This window comes from Lichenostomus cassidix, chromosome 7 (genome assembly GCF_008360975.1).
Source record: "Lichenostomus cassidix isolate B80296 chromosome 7, HeHo_3.0, whole genome shotgun sequence".
In the NCBI taxonomy this organism is placed as follows: Eukaryota; Metazoa; Chordata; class Aves; order Passeriformes; family Meliphagidae; genus Lichenostomus; species Lichenostomus cassidix.
The window spans coordinates 14,874,896-14,889,811 of NC_139488.1; the positions used below are offsets into that span (position 1 = coordinate 14,874,896).

The 14,916-nt window shown below is 35.2% G+C and overlaps 1 protein-coding gene across 5 annotated transcripts in view; it reads left to right on the forward strand.

Moving 5' to 3' along the window:
• Positions 1-14,916, forward strand: part of SESTD1 (SEC14 and spectrin domain containing 1) — a 50,273-nt gene that overhangs the window by 10,516 nt on the left and 24,841 nt on the right. For all 5 annotated transcript variants that reach the window (XM_085066331.1, XM_085066336.1, XM_085066333.1 and 2 more), the window contains 4 exons: positions 1,825-1,904; positions 5,177-5,285; positions 8,758-8,848; positions 10,847-10,960. In XM_085066331.1, the coding sequence (XP_084922457.1) occupies positions 1,850-1,904; positions 5,177-5,285; positions 8,758-8,848; positions 10,847-10,960 (369 nt within the window). In that variant the 5' untranslated portion in view covers positions 1,825-1,849. The remainder of the gene's footprint in view (positions 1-1,824; positions 1,905-5,176; positions 5,286-8,757; positions 8,849-10,846; positions 10,961-14,916) is intronic.

Below are 14,916 nucleotides of genomic sequence, written 5' to 3' on the forward strand. Positions count from 1 at the left end.
ATTATCAGCAATTGTTCTAATTGGTCTGACTCACCTCCCTCCACTCTGAACAGAATGCTTTCTTTGGTTCCAGGAAATACTGAATAAAAGAACTATTTTGATCCATGGACAGTGCCACCACTGTGGCAGAAAGCCAAGCGATGCTTTCATATTAAATAAATAGGTCTTTTCAGAACAGCAGAGAAACATGTTCCCTAGAGTCAGTAAGCTGATGCAGACTTTTGTTCCTATGTGAAAGTACGAAGATGATGAAGTGTGTGTAGGTTTGAACTTCGTTCATTGATTATAATAAAGAGGCATTTGTAATCATTTTGAAATATATCTTGGGGAGGAGAGGGAAAAAAAGCGTTCAGGTATGTGTTCCATGTCTTGAAAAACAGAAAAGAAAGAGAACTGCCAAAGTTAAATAGCTTATACAGAGTGGTTTGAGAGACAAAAATGACTGCTTGAGTAATTCTCAAATTTTGTGTTTTATGCCAAAAACAACTACAAATTTTTGTCTAAAACATATAGGAAGCTTTAGTAGGATGCTTTTTTGAGTAATTGTTCAAAATGCAGGCTGTCATGAGACTCAGTTTCCTGAGACAACTGAAAGTTGTTTCTTTCCTTCTGTAATATGTGGAGTGTGATTTTTACATAATTAGCAAAATTTACACTTAAATGTGGAGATTTTGGAATAAGAAATGGAATTAACATTTTGACATGTTACACACTGGAACAGGAAGAGACAGTAAAAAGCCATTGAAATTTTTATTATAATATGATAATTCTTTTTTGTTGTTGTTTATGAAGCTCATTGCTTTAATATGAAAAGGAGTAACTATTTTACCTCAGGCTATTTGGATTTCTCTGGGTTTGTTGTTTTGTTTTTATCCTAGATAATTTATAGTTTTTATTCAGTTAACTTGCCCCATGCCAGGGAAAAAGTTTTCTTTGTGTGCATACTGAAGTATCCAGATGGAGAATTCCAGGTAGACTGAAATCCTGTGCCTGGAATGAAAAAAAAAATTTCGGTCTGTTTTTATTTTGACTGGATACTGGTACATATCTTGAATTGTGTATTTCCGTGCAGAATTAGGTTTTTCAATGGTATGGTTTGATTTGTGGAAGTATGACCTCAGAAAGTTACAAGCAGATGCCACTTGGTACTTTCAGTAGTCTGGAAGAGGAGGTTGCAGTTGAGGCATCCTGTGGATTTGTCAATGAAACTCAAAAGCTTCATCATGGTGAATTGCAGTTCACAGTGCAATAAAAATTGCATGAGGGTAAGGAGGAGGCAAAAGAAGCAGAAGCATTTGCAGTTATGGATTAGATATAGTTACTCAGGCTGTTGGATGTTTTTCTCTGATTGAAGCCCTAATTGCAGGGGAATAGCAGTGTCCTGATATAAATGTAGCATAACGCATTTAGATAATTATTATAGTTTTGATGATACAAGACAAACTGTGCAAAAATGCAGTCTTGTTTGCACTTACTTTAAATCTGAATGAGCGAACAGATGACCTACCTTTAAATTAATTGTAGTTGATTAGGGTTGGGAAATGGGATTTTATATAAATCATCTTACTGTCCTTGGTTGAGATTCTGCTTTGGTTTTTCTGGTTGAACTGTTTGTTCCCTCCCACCCCCCAGTGAGAGGAAAAAAATCTATGATTAAATATTTGCATGGATAAATACCTGAGATGATGATTTTTCTGAGGTTTTTACGTTTCGGATTTTGGTTACAGTGTTCTGTGCTTCCTTCAGAAGAGTACAAAAGTGTAACACTGTAAAACACTGTAATTGATTTCCCATGTTTGACAATTTCAACTTCTTGTGTTTTAGAGCTGAGAAAATTATCTGAAGTAGGATGGAAGCATCAGTAATATTACCCATTCTGAAGAAAAAACTGGCTTTTCTTTCAGGTATGATTTCAGTTTTTCTCAACTGGTTCCTCCCTGCATAATTTGGATGGGCTGTTTAAGTTGGTTTTTTTGTATTTGCGTTGTGTATTTAGCAAAAATATATTGTTTGTTAGTGATTTGTCATATTTCAAAAGAATCTCTGGAACTTTTTATCTAATATCCAAGCTTTTGGTTTTGATGGTTAGGACTTGATTTTGCTGTAGCTTGTAGCTCAACCTGCAAAGTTGTTAAGAAGTTTCAGTCTCTGTGTCAGAGAATGATGATTTAGCAGACATCCAAAAATAATCCTTGCTGGTTTGTTTTTTTCTTTTTGGTTTTAGAAATACACAGTGAGTATTTTCAGGATTTTCTAAGAAAAGGTTTTCATTCCTTTTCACCTGTCTTTTCTCCAGCATAGAAACATGTGGAAACAGAATTAGCCATGCATTGCAACAGTTTGATTATTGCCAAGTAGTTAATTCAGGGAAGGCTGTAATTATCCTTGTATTTATTAAAACTTCTTGAATCTTATGTTGAAGGTAACTTTTTCTCCTCCCTATGCCAGAAAAAAAAAAGGGAATTCTTCAAATGGTGAATGACATTCTCTTGCTGATTTCACTGCTGTCATAGATAGCTGTCTTAGTTCTTGGTGTTTGATTGTCTGATCTAGTGTAGGTAGGTGACTTACAGAACATTTGTCGACTTCAAAAATTGACAAGTGTTGCTATAAGTATTCTTCTGGTGTAGTTTATTTTAGTTTATTTTTTCAGCTAGTGTAGTTTAGCCTGCTCCAGTCACCTGAGAAGTGAAACCTCTTCTTTTGGTTAGTAGAATTTATTTTGCTTTGAGTTTGCCCATTTGCCCAGCAATTCCAAGCCAAACAATTCCTGTTTAAAAACAATCAAACCCCTAAAACTCAACTCACATTAAAACCTGGCACAGTGGGGAGTTTTTCTGTAGTAACAGCAGATGTGCAGTAAGTTGGTTATTCAGCATTATATTGCAAGGGGATATTCTCATTAACTAGAGTGCATTTTCAAATTGCTATTAAAGCTGCCTGATCCATTTCAAAATACAGACGTTCTCAGTGGAAAGTAATTTACTGAGTGGCATTTTAAATGCTAGGAACCTTTTTGGACCTATATATTTCTAAGTAGGTTTGATCTTTTTAGAATTGATTATTATTAATGGATGTTTTAATTTAATGGTAAAGCTTGATGCAGCAGGTTTTTTTTAGTGTTCTTCAGTGTAAGTAAAGGAACTTGACAGACACAAATCAGTTTACCATGTCTCTTTACATCAATTTGACTCCATATAGTTTCATAAATAAAAATATATTAATGATTAAAAAACATATACTCAGAAAAATAATGTTTTGGGAAAGTGTTTTGCAGTGTTTATATGCTGAAGTCTCTTGTCATTTTTGAGTAAAATTGGTATAAATAATGTTGATCCTGTATTTTTCTGGAAGCAAACAATGGTTTCTAATGGAAATCCATGGCTGTGTAGCTTTCATGTTGATAGGTCATTACACATAGCACAGAAGAAAAAGCAAGGTCCTAAGCCAACAAAAAGCCTTGAACATCCACTTTGGTGCAAAATGGACTAAAAAACTGCTTCTTTTTTGGTTTTTTTTTTCTTTTTTTTTCCTTTTGTGATGCTCTCAGTTGCTTTCCTTAGCAATGTTTACAAGATGGGGAAAAACCTGTCAGTTGTTACACAAGATGACTTGTCATGAAATAATAATCTAGATAATTATTGTGGTCTTTTTCTGAAATGTCAAGAGATTATATTTCTGGGATTTGGATTGTGTTTTGTTTAGTCAGTTCAGCAAATACTGTTGAAATCCAAGTATTTTTCTTTTTTCTCTTCTTCCTCACTCCAATTTTCAGGCTTTTTGCTGTTCAGAAACAGAAGGACAGTCTGTAAATAACTGTTGCTTTAGATTGTTTCTGCAGGAAGCATCTGTCCATTTGTCCTTTCTCACACAGCTCCACTCTTCAATTCTTCAGCTAAGAAATACAGTTATTAAAATGCCTATTGCTGTTTTCCAGCAACAATTCTCTCCCAAAAAAGAGGAAGGGAGGGGAGCACAACTACTGCAGTGGACCACTTTATGAAAATGTGGAAAATATCTATGTATCAGTGTATCTTTAAAACTCCAAATTTAGAGAGTTTGCACAGCTTTGGAAACAAGGAAATAAAACCTGTTGCAATTAAGATTCCAGCATGTGCTGTGTAAACAGTGTTTGTTCATTATCTTGCCTGCACCTCATGGATGGGGAGATTTCTTATCAAATTATGTCAACATATCTGTATGAGTCTGCAAGCATTAGTGTGGCTCATGTGCTTTTCTTTTTTCTGCACAGCTGTGATTATTCTGTAAAAAGTTGTTCTTACCGATTAGATGGAATTTCAGTTCTACTGAAGTTTATGAAGCAAAAGCATGATTTAATTTCTTTAGCCATGTGAATAACACATTTTGAGAATAAAGACGCTCTTTCTTAGGTTTCATAAGTTTACTTTGCTTCATTTTCACCTAAATAAACCTGTGATTGTAGCTGTCTTCGTACAATTTTTCTAAAATATGGAGAAGATATTTTAGTAATGGACTCCTACATGTGCTTAGGTGTGTTGCAGTTGTGTTTTTCTCATTAATAAAATAGATAATCTATTAAAATTCTCTGTCTTATATTGTTTGTATAACTTTTACCAGAAAGGTTTGAAAATGCATGTGAAGATGAAGGCAAGTGGTTGGAAATATTTATCTTAATCGTGAGGTGACTGTTACCTGTTTGTAAGTAGGTCTAGAAATTCTGTGTTTGAATGAACTGCCAATTTGGAGTACATTCTGTGGACAGCCTGTGTGGTGCAAGATCCTCCTTTAGTAGTCAGTGGTTCTGGGAGCTCCAGTTGGAGCATCTGGGTTACATGCTCACCTTGGGAGCTGACTGGGTTTCTCATAGGTTGGTAGTGTAGAATGTCTAGGAGATGCTTTTTAATAATATAATCTAGAAATGCAAAAATAATGCTTTTGGAACACTTGATTTGTTTGTAGTGAAATATTAGATGAAAAATTGTGACAGCTGTGGATGTGGGCTATGCTCTGATGCTCTGGTGATGTTTTAAATATCCATGTGGTGAATGAACCTTCACAACCAAGAGGTGAAATGTCAGTTAAGATTTTCACAGCAACTTTTAGGATGAAATTTGAGACCACTTAACTGCAAAGTATGTCTTCTGCTTAAATGTCATTGCATTAACTTTGTAATTACTTTGTCTTTCTGAAACAGGCGGGAAGGACAGAAGAAGTGGCCTCATTCTGACAATTCCATTATGCCTTGAACAGACGAGTATGGATGAGCTGAGTGTCACACTGGACTATCTTCTAAGTATACCCAGGTGATTTGGAAGGCATTCTGTTCAGAGTTGTTTGGTTTTTTTCCCCCAGTTGCAGAAGGGATCTTTCTATTGTTTTTAATTGTATTTGCTCTTCTATACCAAATTAATGTTACATAAATGTTTGTTTAGAATGTGATACTGACTGAATTAGAAGCACACATCCCACTAAGCTAAGGAATATGTACTAAGGCTTGTCTATGTCCTTTTATTTTTTGTATCTGGCTTTTTTTGTTTTTTTAATCTTGTGTATTTCCTCCCTCCTTTCTAGGGATAGCTTTTTTCATCATTTCTTTTTAATGACAATGCACTTAAATTGCTGGAGTAAATTAATGGGCCATTCCAATGAAATTCCTAAGCTTGCAAAGGCAGCATTGCCCATTGCTTCCCCTTTCTGTGCTACTTGCCTAAACTTTGTAGCCTGTAGGGCTCCAGTGTGCACTAATTTTAAAAATACACAGTGTTACTGAAGTTAATGACAAACTCATGTGTTTAAAGTTCAGGTATTACTTATATGTGCTGAATGACAACTTGAGTATTCCGTCATGCATAGCTTGCTGTAAAATCATTGCTGTTGAAATTCTGTGCATGTGCCACTGCAAGCTTGTAGTTACAGTTTTTGGTACTGGCTTAGTTACCTGCATTTCTATTTTCTTAAGATCCAGGGACTCATCTTTATAATATATTTTTTTTTGTCTTCTGCCACTGCTTTATAAAGAAAAGAAGCCTCTCAGATAAATGCTTGCTTTTGTATCTTTTCAAATTTCTCTTCTGGAAACAGAGCAACAAAGGCGTAGCTAAAGATACCCAGTATACATTGCATATTATAATCTATAAATGTTTATAAAACACAATTAAAGGATCCAATGCTGAGTTTTTTTGGTAGATAAGACTTAAAAAAATTTGGATTGGTGAAAGAGAAGCAAAGAATAACTTCAAATTGCTTAAAAGTAAAAACATCAGTAGGTATATGAGTGTACTGCACAACATTTTAATTGTGTAAGGTTTAGGGTTTTTCAAACAGCTTGTTGTCTTTTGTGAAGTGATGAAATACCAAATGGTCATCCACACAAGCCATGTCATTGACTTAAGGACTTGGCAGTATTTATGGAACAGATGCAGGCATTCTTGTTCTAGTAAGCATTAATTATTCCACAGTCTCATCCTGATGTATGTCTTTACATATATTAGTGTAACAATAGCTGTCTAAAAGCTGAACCAAAGTGCTCTTTGTACTCAGTAGAAACTGGGAAATCTGTTTGAAAGTGAAGTCAGTGTTCCCACATTTAATTTTCTGTTTGTCAGTTGTGGAAAAAATGACCTCTCTTCTATGGTGGCAGTATGGAAAAATCATTGTCGTTTTGGTTTGCATGTTGTTTTGCAGTGGGAAATGCAAACTTTGTGGCCTAAGTGCTTCTCTTTTTTGTTCTGGAAAGCCTTGCTGAAGAGTGTTTGGTAAAAAGAGGGCTGAGAGGGGCGATATTGTCACAAACCCAGATAGCTGTCCAAACAACATTAATATTACTTTTTTCTCCAAGCTCTATGTGTAAGGTAGCCTAATCAGTTTAACTTTTAATTCAATTGTGCACAGTATACGATGTAACTACACCTAGGGTTTGAGATTTGCACTCTGGTGTTGATGGCTGGTTGTGTCCAAAATTTGAGAGACAAAATCACTTAGTGTCTTTAGGTAGAATTTCTTTGGATTATGTGTGCAAAGCCATCCTAAAACTTCAGACAACTTATTCCTAGTGTTTAGGTCTACTATTACACCCTTCCTTGATGGAATTTAAAATTCTCAGTTTCTGAAGAGGTTTGTTCAGAACTGAAGAATAAAAGTGGCAATGCTATGCTGTTGTCTGTTCATTCCAAAGTTTGCTTCCTTTGTCATATTCTCTCTATTGTGGTTCAAATCACCAAGCTTTTATTTTTTACTTTCATACAAGCATTTGCATTGGCTGAACTTTTTAGAAGTGCTAGGTCACTTCTGAATTTGATTGGTTGTGTGTTTTGTTGGGTTTTGGGGTTTCTAATAGGTTTAGTGGTGGAGGAGCAGATGCTGATACTAATAGATTCCAGTGAGCCTAAGGATATCTGAAGATGCTGTAGAAACACTCATCTTGTTCTTAAAAGTAGTAGTAGTGTGCCTTTTGACTTTGATTAGACATTGCACTCGTGAAGCCGGAATCTTTCCCCCCCCTTTTTTAACTTTTTTTTGCCTTAATCCACACTGAATTTGTCATCCATGCATACCTGATGAAGCTCAGCTTAAACATGAAATAAATAGCAGTTAATTTCTTGTTGTGAAACATAATGCTTACTGTTACCTTTTTTTTTTTTTTCCTAAGATAAGGAGATCACAGAAATAGCTTTGTTTTGTAATTGCAGATTTAGGAAAGATTGCATAATGCTTTCCTACCTCATGAAAATGTCAAAAATTTTATTTACTTATAACTTTGCCAACACAAAAATTTCAACCTGATACATGATATCTAGTGTGGTACCTAAATATTAAAACATGGGTTCACTTGCAAGTCCTCTTCTGGATGCTCCTATGCTGCTCTTGAGAAGCTAACACTTGCCAGCTGTTGGCGATACCCAGAGGTTGCTGCCAGCACTGCACATTGTCCAGCTGTTCTTGGGAGCACCTTGATGCCAGCTTCACTTTGAAATGAGCTGGAGAGGTTTGTGGACATGCACAGAGAGTGAGGAAAGTTTTTACTATTTTCTCCCATTTTTTGTTTGAGCAGAAGTACATTTGAACTTCTGGCTTTGCAGCTAATTGTTTTCAGAAGGTTTTTGTGGGGATTTTTGGGGTGTATTTTTTGTTTGGGTTTTTTGGGGGTGTGTGGGTTTTTGTTTTGGTTTTTTTTGTTAGTTTTTAGTATACACAGACTCAAACCTTAGAAGAAAAAGAGGTGATGTCAGTCTAAAATATTCTTTCCTGTAGATCTGTACACAAAGCCTGTGTCCTGTAGAGGTGTTTTGTTCACTGCAATTCCTGGGTTTTTTTTCAGGATAGAAATTTAAGCATGTTTAGATGGTTTCCTGTTTGGACATGCATCGAGTGATATGTAGCTGTATCCTCAAATCTGTGCCAGTTTGGAAGTAACTTCGTGAAAAGTGATATCCCTTTGTCTTCCTTATGACACTATAAATTGTTCTCTTTTCTGAGGGTTTTGTGAAGTTGATGGTTATGAGACCTTTCCAGAGTTGCTGCAGTTTAAAGAAATACTTGTGTTATGAAGTATATTCCAGTGCTACTGAGAAATTGTAATTTAGAATATCTAATAATATGCTGGAGCATTAAAATGGGAAGTTTTTTTATAAATGAATAAACGAGGTTTATAAGACCGTGTTTCTATAAGGCAAAAAGTATGTAGGTGTATTTTACAGGAGGCTTGAAATACCAAATTGTGATATGACACTCGTTAGAGTGAATTTTATGTTTTTCTAAGTGTTTTTCTTCTTCTAGTGAAAAGTGTAAAGCTCGAGGATTCACTGTGATAGTGGATGGCAGAAAATCTCAGTGGAACGTGGTAAAGACAGTTGTGTTAATGCTACAGGTAAATAAATATCCATACATTCATAGTTGGCTGATCAGTTTTATGGATGTGAACCCCGTGGCTGTGTTATTGTAGAGACAGTAATTTCCTTTTTGAGATACAGATTACTTATGGTCTTCTAAAATAAAATGTGATTCTGTGACAGAGTTCTGTGCAGGAAGAAATTCTGAAAAACAGGTGATACAGCTCACTCAAGTGAGACAAATTCTTTATATGCTGAGAACACAACAGTTGTAGACCTTTTTCTAAAATGGAGTTTAAGTTAAAAAAAACTACAGAAATATATTCCTGGCATCATCAACTATAAGCAGTAGGAATGTGTGCAGGGCTGCAGTTCACCCAGGTATTGCAGCTGAGCAGGTTTTGATGCAATATATACTGTATCACCTGGTTTCTTTTGAAATAGGATGTAGTTAATTTTGTTATGGATAGTAGTTCCAATCACAAATTATGTTCTGAATACTATAAAAGGTAGGAGAAGAAGAAAAGTGATGATTTCCAGTAAAAATAAATTTAAAAATTAATATTTCAACTCTTCAGAACTGTGGGCTTACAATGAAGCCTTACTTCTGCTGCACAGTATAGATTATTTTCTGGTCTCAGTGGTCAAAGTAAACGCAAGATACAGCATTTCTAATGCATTAGAACACTTGGATGTCTGCCTTTCCTACTGCACAGATGATTTCTCTTTATCAGAGCAGTTTTCCTCTCAGACTTAGGTGAAGTGTCAGAAAGTGTGTCAAATATTTTATTTTTTTTTGTCCTGCTGGGTCGTTGTTCCTTGTGGGTTTTGAAGTCTGTGTCAAGGTGTCTTTCACCTATTCTTGACTAAGATGGTTTTCCTATTAATAGAGTATTTGAATCCCTTGTGTTCAGATTATGATCTTGACAGGGTTTTGCTTCAGCCACTGTGTGGTTGTGAGGTTCAGTGGGAACTGCAGCTAGTGGGGAAGGTCACCTGTTTGCCCACATTCTTTATTTCGCTGGCTTTGTGGCAGCACTCATCCTGCCTGTGCAAAGCTTGCAGAAACATGAGTTGCACATCTGTATCTTGAGTTTGAGAAGAAAGTAATAAAGAAGATTTTCCTATGTGAATTGATCTCTTATGCAGATCACGTGAGATTAATCTACTTCATTGTACGTAGCTCTAAAGAACACCTCTGTTTTCCAAATATTGTATACTTGTGAATAGTTTTTGCATATTCATTAACAATGATGTAAGAATGAATTGGGGTTTTTTTTGCTGATTTCTTTTGAATTAAATTTTTATAAGTAAAATGAGGTATTTAACTATAAATCCTATGGATTGTGTCACCTATATATCACTACCCTGATTATTTAACTTTTACTTGTTGCTATAGCTGTTGAGTTTAGAGTAATGAAGAGTCTTTGTTCCTTCATCTACATTCAATGTGACAACATAAAATCAACTTAGTAGATGAAATTACTGATTTAGGCTGAGAAATGTCTTCCTGGTGGTATTTTAATGAATTAATATGTTGAAATGTCAATATTCAGCTTTTTCATTTAGTCTAAGCAATATGTACTAAAGAAATACAGGATATAATCTTGACATGTGATCTGGTAAGACACAATTTTTTTCTAACTTTACGATTACTGTTTCCTTCTACATAGAAGGTAACACTTGGTTTTTAATATTTCCTTTTCTTTTTAATAAAATACCATAAATAAAATTAAGTCTAGCCACAATTCATTTTTCTATACTAATCCAGCATAGATTAATGGATTTTTAGGACTGGGAGTAAACAGATTATATTTTCTTTTCAGTTCTGACACAATTTTGCAATGAAATCTAGTGCAATCTCTTAGAAATTAGGATGGAGCAAATATATGATGTAGGTGAAGTAGCCTTACTTCAATTTCTGTCTGCAATTTTTAAGTTCTTATGTAGATGATGAAATCTAAGTGGAATTCAGTTCTGTGGTAAATGAAGGTTTAATCTTGAATGTTTTACTTACTTTTGCATTTGTTTTACAGAACGTTGTTCCAGCTGAGGTGTCACTTGTTTGTGTAGTAAAGCCAGATGAATTCTGGGATAAGAAGGTTACACATTTCTGCTTTTGGAAAGAGAAAGATAGACTTGGCTTTGAGGTATGTTGAGCTTTTGTCTACTATAGTCAAAAATAGTGTTTCTGAAATACTGGTATAATTGGATGACAACTAAAGTGTCTTTAAAATAGTTATATTCCAGATGATTTGTGGATAACCTTAACAAATCACTGTGATTTTTAAGCTTTTTCCATTTTTAATGAGACCTCCTTCATTTAATATTCTAAACTTAGAATGTGTGGCGTTTAATTTTTTGCTTAGCAAGAAAATAAAGCTATTTGATATGTATTGTGGGTGTTTTGAAGAAATTGTTGTACAGGGTTTAGTCTGAAATTTTGCATGACTTCCCTAATAGACTGTGTAATACACTTCTCTAATAGGGATACATGGTGTATGATGGCATTCTATCAGCTGTAACCATTCTGACAAACACCTTGTTGCTATTGTGTGCATCTTCTCTCAGTTTTGAGTTCTTTGACATTAGTAACAGGTTATAGATCCCTTGCCAAATACAAGCTGATACTGTTCTTAGCTGTGAGGCAGAGTGTCCCATTGTTATATCTGTCCAGGAGGTTAATGGAAACCTCAATTTTCCCTGTTTTTTTAGAACATTCTGTATCATCAAACTTTCTGCTCATTTTTTAACCTAATCTTGTTTGACCTACAACAGGCATGTAGCATGCAGCCCAGTTATGGTGTCTTTAATCAAAAACATGAGTGTGATGGTGCCCACTTTTATAAACCAGCCTATTGTTTGGAGCCACATCCAAGATGAGAATTTAAAAAGCCTTTAAACTAACCATCTGTACTCAAAAATATGATTTAACAGCTGCTGTTTAGAAAACGACTTAAGTTGGCAATATTCAGTTTCACACGGATCTTTCACAACTTCAGGTAAATGTCAGAGTCCAGAGAGCAGCAGTAATAAAGGCAAGGCCCGTCTTTACAAGTCCCTACTGTGTGATTTTGGCTCTCTTTCCCCCTCTACACACCTGTAAATAAAGTGCTTGAATAAGTTCAGGAAGTCTTTGATGTTGTGATATCAAAGTATGTTATGTAACAGTTGTTAGTGTATGGCTTGGAAGTTAGTCCTTCTAGAAGATTCTTTATGGGTTTTTATTTAACGTGACTCAGCTAGAATGTATTTTTAGACAAATAAGCAGAAAGCATACAGAAAATACATCAACAAAGCAAGGATAATTTTTCGTGGCTACGATAATAAAAGAATTTTTTGTTTAGCCTAAAGTTTGGCTAAGTGTCATTAAATAATAATCCTTTAATTTAGTAATCTTAGTAATTTTATGAAGCATGTTCTGTGCCACAATGTTGGCATTGTTGGCATAGACCACTGGAATTATGTAATAAACCTTTTGGTTTCTGTTACTTGGTTGCAGTCAGGAAAAACTATTTCAGTAAAAATGACCCACCTTCTCTGGGCTCCAAATAATATTTGTGTTAGAGACAGTACTATGTCTTTCCTCTATTCCAGCTACGAGTGCAGAGCACTGATAAGGCTGTGGAAGGCTTCCACTCATGCACAAATATACAGCTGCATCATTTTGCATTACTGGCAGTAAAAACAAACACCCAACTCGTGTTTTGGATCATGGGTTAGATTTGTGTAACTATTAGGAAAATCCAGGATTGGTTTCGCACTGATGAAATAATTACAAACTAAAATTTTAAACGAAAATATGAAATCTTTTTTATTCATTGGGGCATAATCTCATTTTATTTGAAGTAAATGCTGTGTAACTGTGATTCCTAATGGGGCATCACATCTACCTCCTATTTCCTGCTACTCAATCTGTTCTGAATACATTGCTTAATATTACCATATGAAGCAGTTAATCACAATATCTTCCTTTCTGTTCAAAGGCAGAGATCCTCTGCTTCAGAGTGAGATGTGGTGATGAGTTGCAAAGCACTGGAAGTAAATGTGGGAACTGAGATCAAACAGTACTGGGTGGATAAGTACAAAGAGGTGGGCTGATTCAGCTGAGTGAAAGTTCATATCTTTATTTCTGGTTAGTAGTAGTGTTGGTTTTGGACCTGCCTCAGGACAATTCCCATTTATCCTCCAGCAGAACTTTCCTCTGTGACTTTATTCCTCTCTTATTAGCGACCAGTTCATGTGTTAATGAAGCGGTTTTATCTGGTCCTGTGCCATGCTTCATAAGAGGAGAGTTGAGTTAATTGTTACAAAAATGTCTTTCAGCTGAAATGTTGCATATATTACACTAATACTTAATAGTGTTAATATTTTAAAAGATTGAAGAACAGGATTTGGGTATAAAAATGTCTGTGTTTTAGAGAGTTGGGAGGTGTTGCCTTTTGCTTTTTTATTATTATACTCTTCATAGTGATGTGAAATCACTCTTCTAGTAAATGTAGTGTGTTGTATTTGAGCGTGGGCTTTTCATATGAGGATTACTAGTATAAATGGAAGAAAAAATGTACCATAAAAATAGAAGAAATGTACAAGTTTGTACACAATGCAAAGTTGCCTCTTTGACAATAATAACCCCTACATGGTGGGGTAATTTTGCAAATGCTATTCATTTAAGGAACTTGGAGGAAAAAATAATCTCCAAATCTGATTTAGATATTAGTTTAGTACTTTGAAAATCAGTTTGTTGGGAGCAAGAAAGAAGAGGATGTGCTTGCTGTTCTTATCCTTGTGTAAATCAGGGAACAAAACTGTAAAACTTAGGGTTTGGAGATAAGAAATCAAGTGCATTTAAAAAAAAATAAAGGAAAAAGAGGAAAATCCAGATGGTAAACTTCCAGGAATTAGCTGAAAAAATTGGAGTGTGTAGCAAAAGGATGCTTATAATCCTGAAGTCCAAAGTCTGAGTAGTTCTAAATGCTTCACACTTCTGCTGTAGCAGCTGACAGCTCTAACTCTCTAGTAAATAGTGTCAGAAATTTCTTATGGTAATTTATCTGCAGCATCTGCTCTGGAAAATCTCAAGTCTCTAATATACCTTTTAAGAATGATGTTCATAAGCGGAGTATCACTTCACAGAATAAAAAATGAATAACATTTTGTAGGAAGTATGTAATTTTTGTCCATTTTCAGTTCAGTGTTTTAAGATTGAGGCACCAAAATTTGTAGCATTCATGGACTTTCCTAAAAAGGCATATAGGAGTTCCAATTAGAATTTTTTTATTTAACTGCATCTGTCTTTTCACCTGCATGTGTCTCTGTTGCTGTTGTAACATGGGAGGCAATGGTTCTTGGGCAAATCAGGGAATTGTCTATGTGGAGCTGGAGCATGTAAGCCTGCATTTAGGTCATGTTCTGAATTCTGTCCAGACAAAAAAAAGTGTGTTGAAAAATACCAGATTCTTTGCCTATTTTCTCTTCTCTGGGATGTAAAAATTATGGTGTGCTACTTATTTTGAGCCCTGGTGGGTAAGGTGAGTAAGTGAATAAAACCTCAAGTGACTGAGGCAGTTCCTGGGAGTGGAGCCGACAGTTTGTCATGTGTTTATCTAGGTTCTGCTAGCTGCTCTTGGGTTTCTAGTATGACAGATTTCTATGGCAGTGGTCAGATAAATATTTAACTTGTGTTTCGTGGTGTAATGTTAAAGAAAATGATCTTTGTTTGGATTAATGTTCCATATTGACAAATAACACCTTTTGCTACTCAGTGTTTAATCAAATAGTGTTTCAAAAAATTAATTGAAATAGTATTTAGCATAAAAAAATAAGATTATTTTCCTCAGGAAGAAGAAGTCTTTGCTTTACAGTTCTGTGGTGAAGATCACATTTAGATTATGCTCGTTTAAGTTTGGTATTCTTGAGGGACATGTGTGTTGTTCTCTCTTGGAAAATAACTACTCCTTTTCAGATTCAGTAGTGTGGCTGCTCTGATATTATACACTTCAGAAAAAAGCTTCTTGTCACTGAAATTTTACACCATCTGGTTTTCAAGTAGCTCCTGGGTTGACTCTGTGACATTTGTATTAAAGAGCTTTTTCATTTCTTCCCT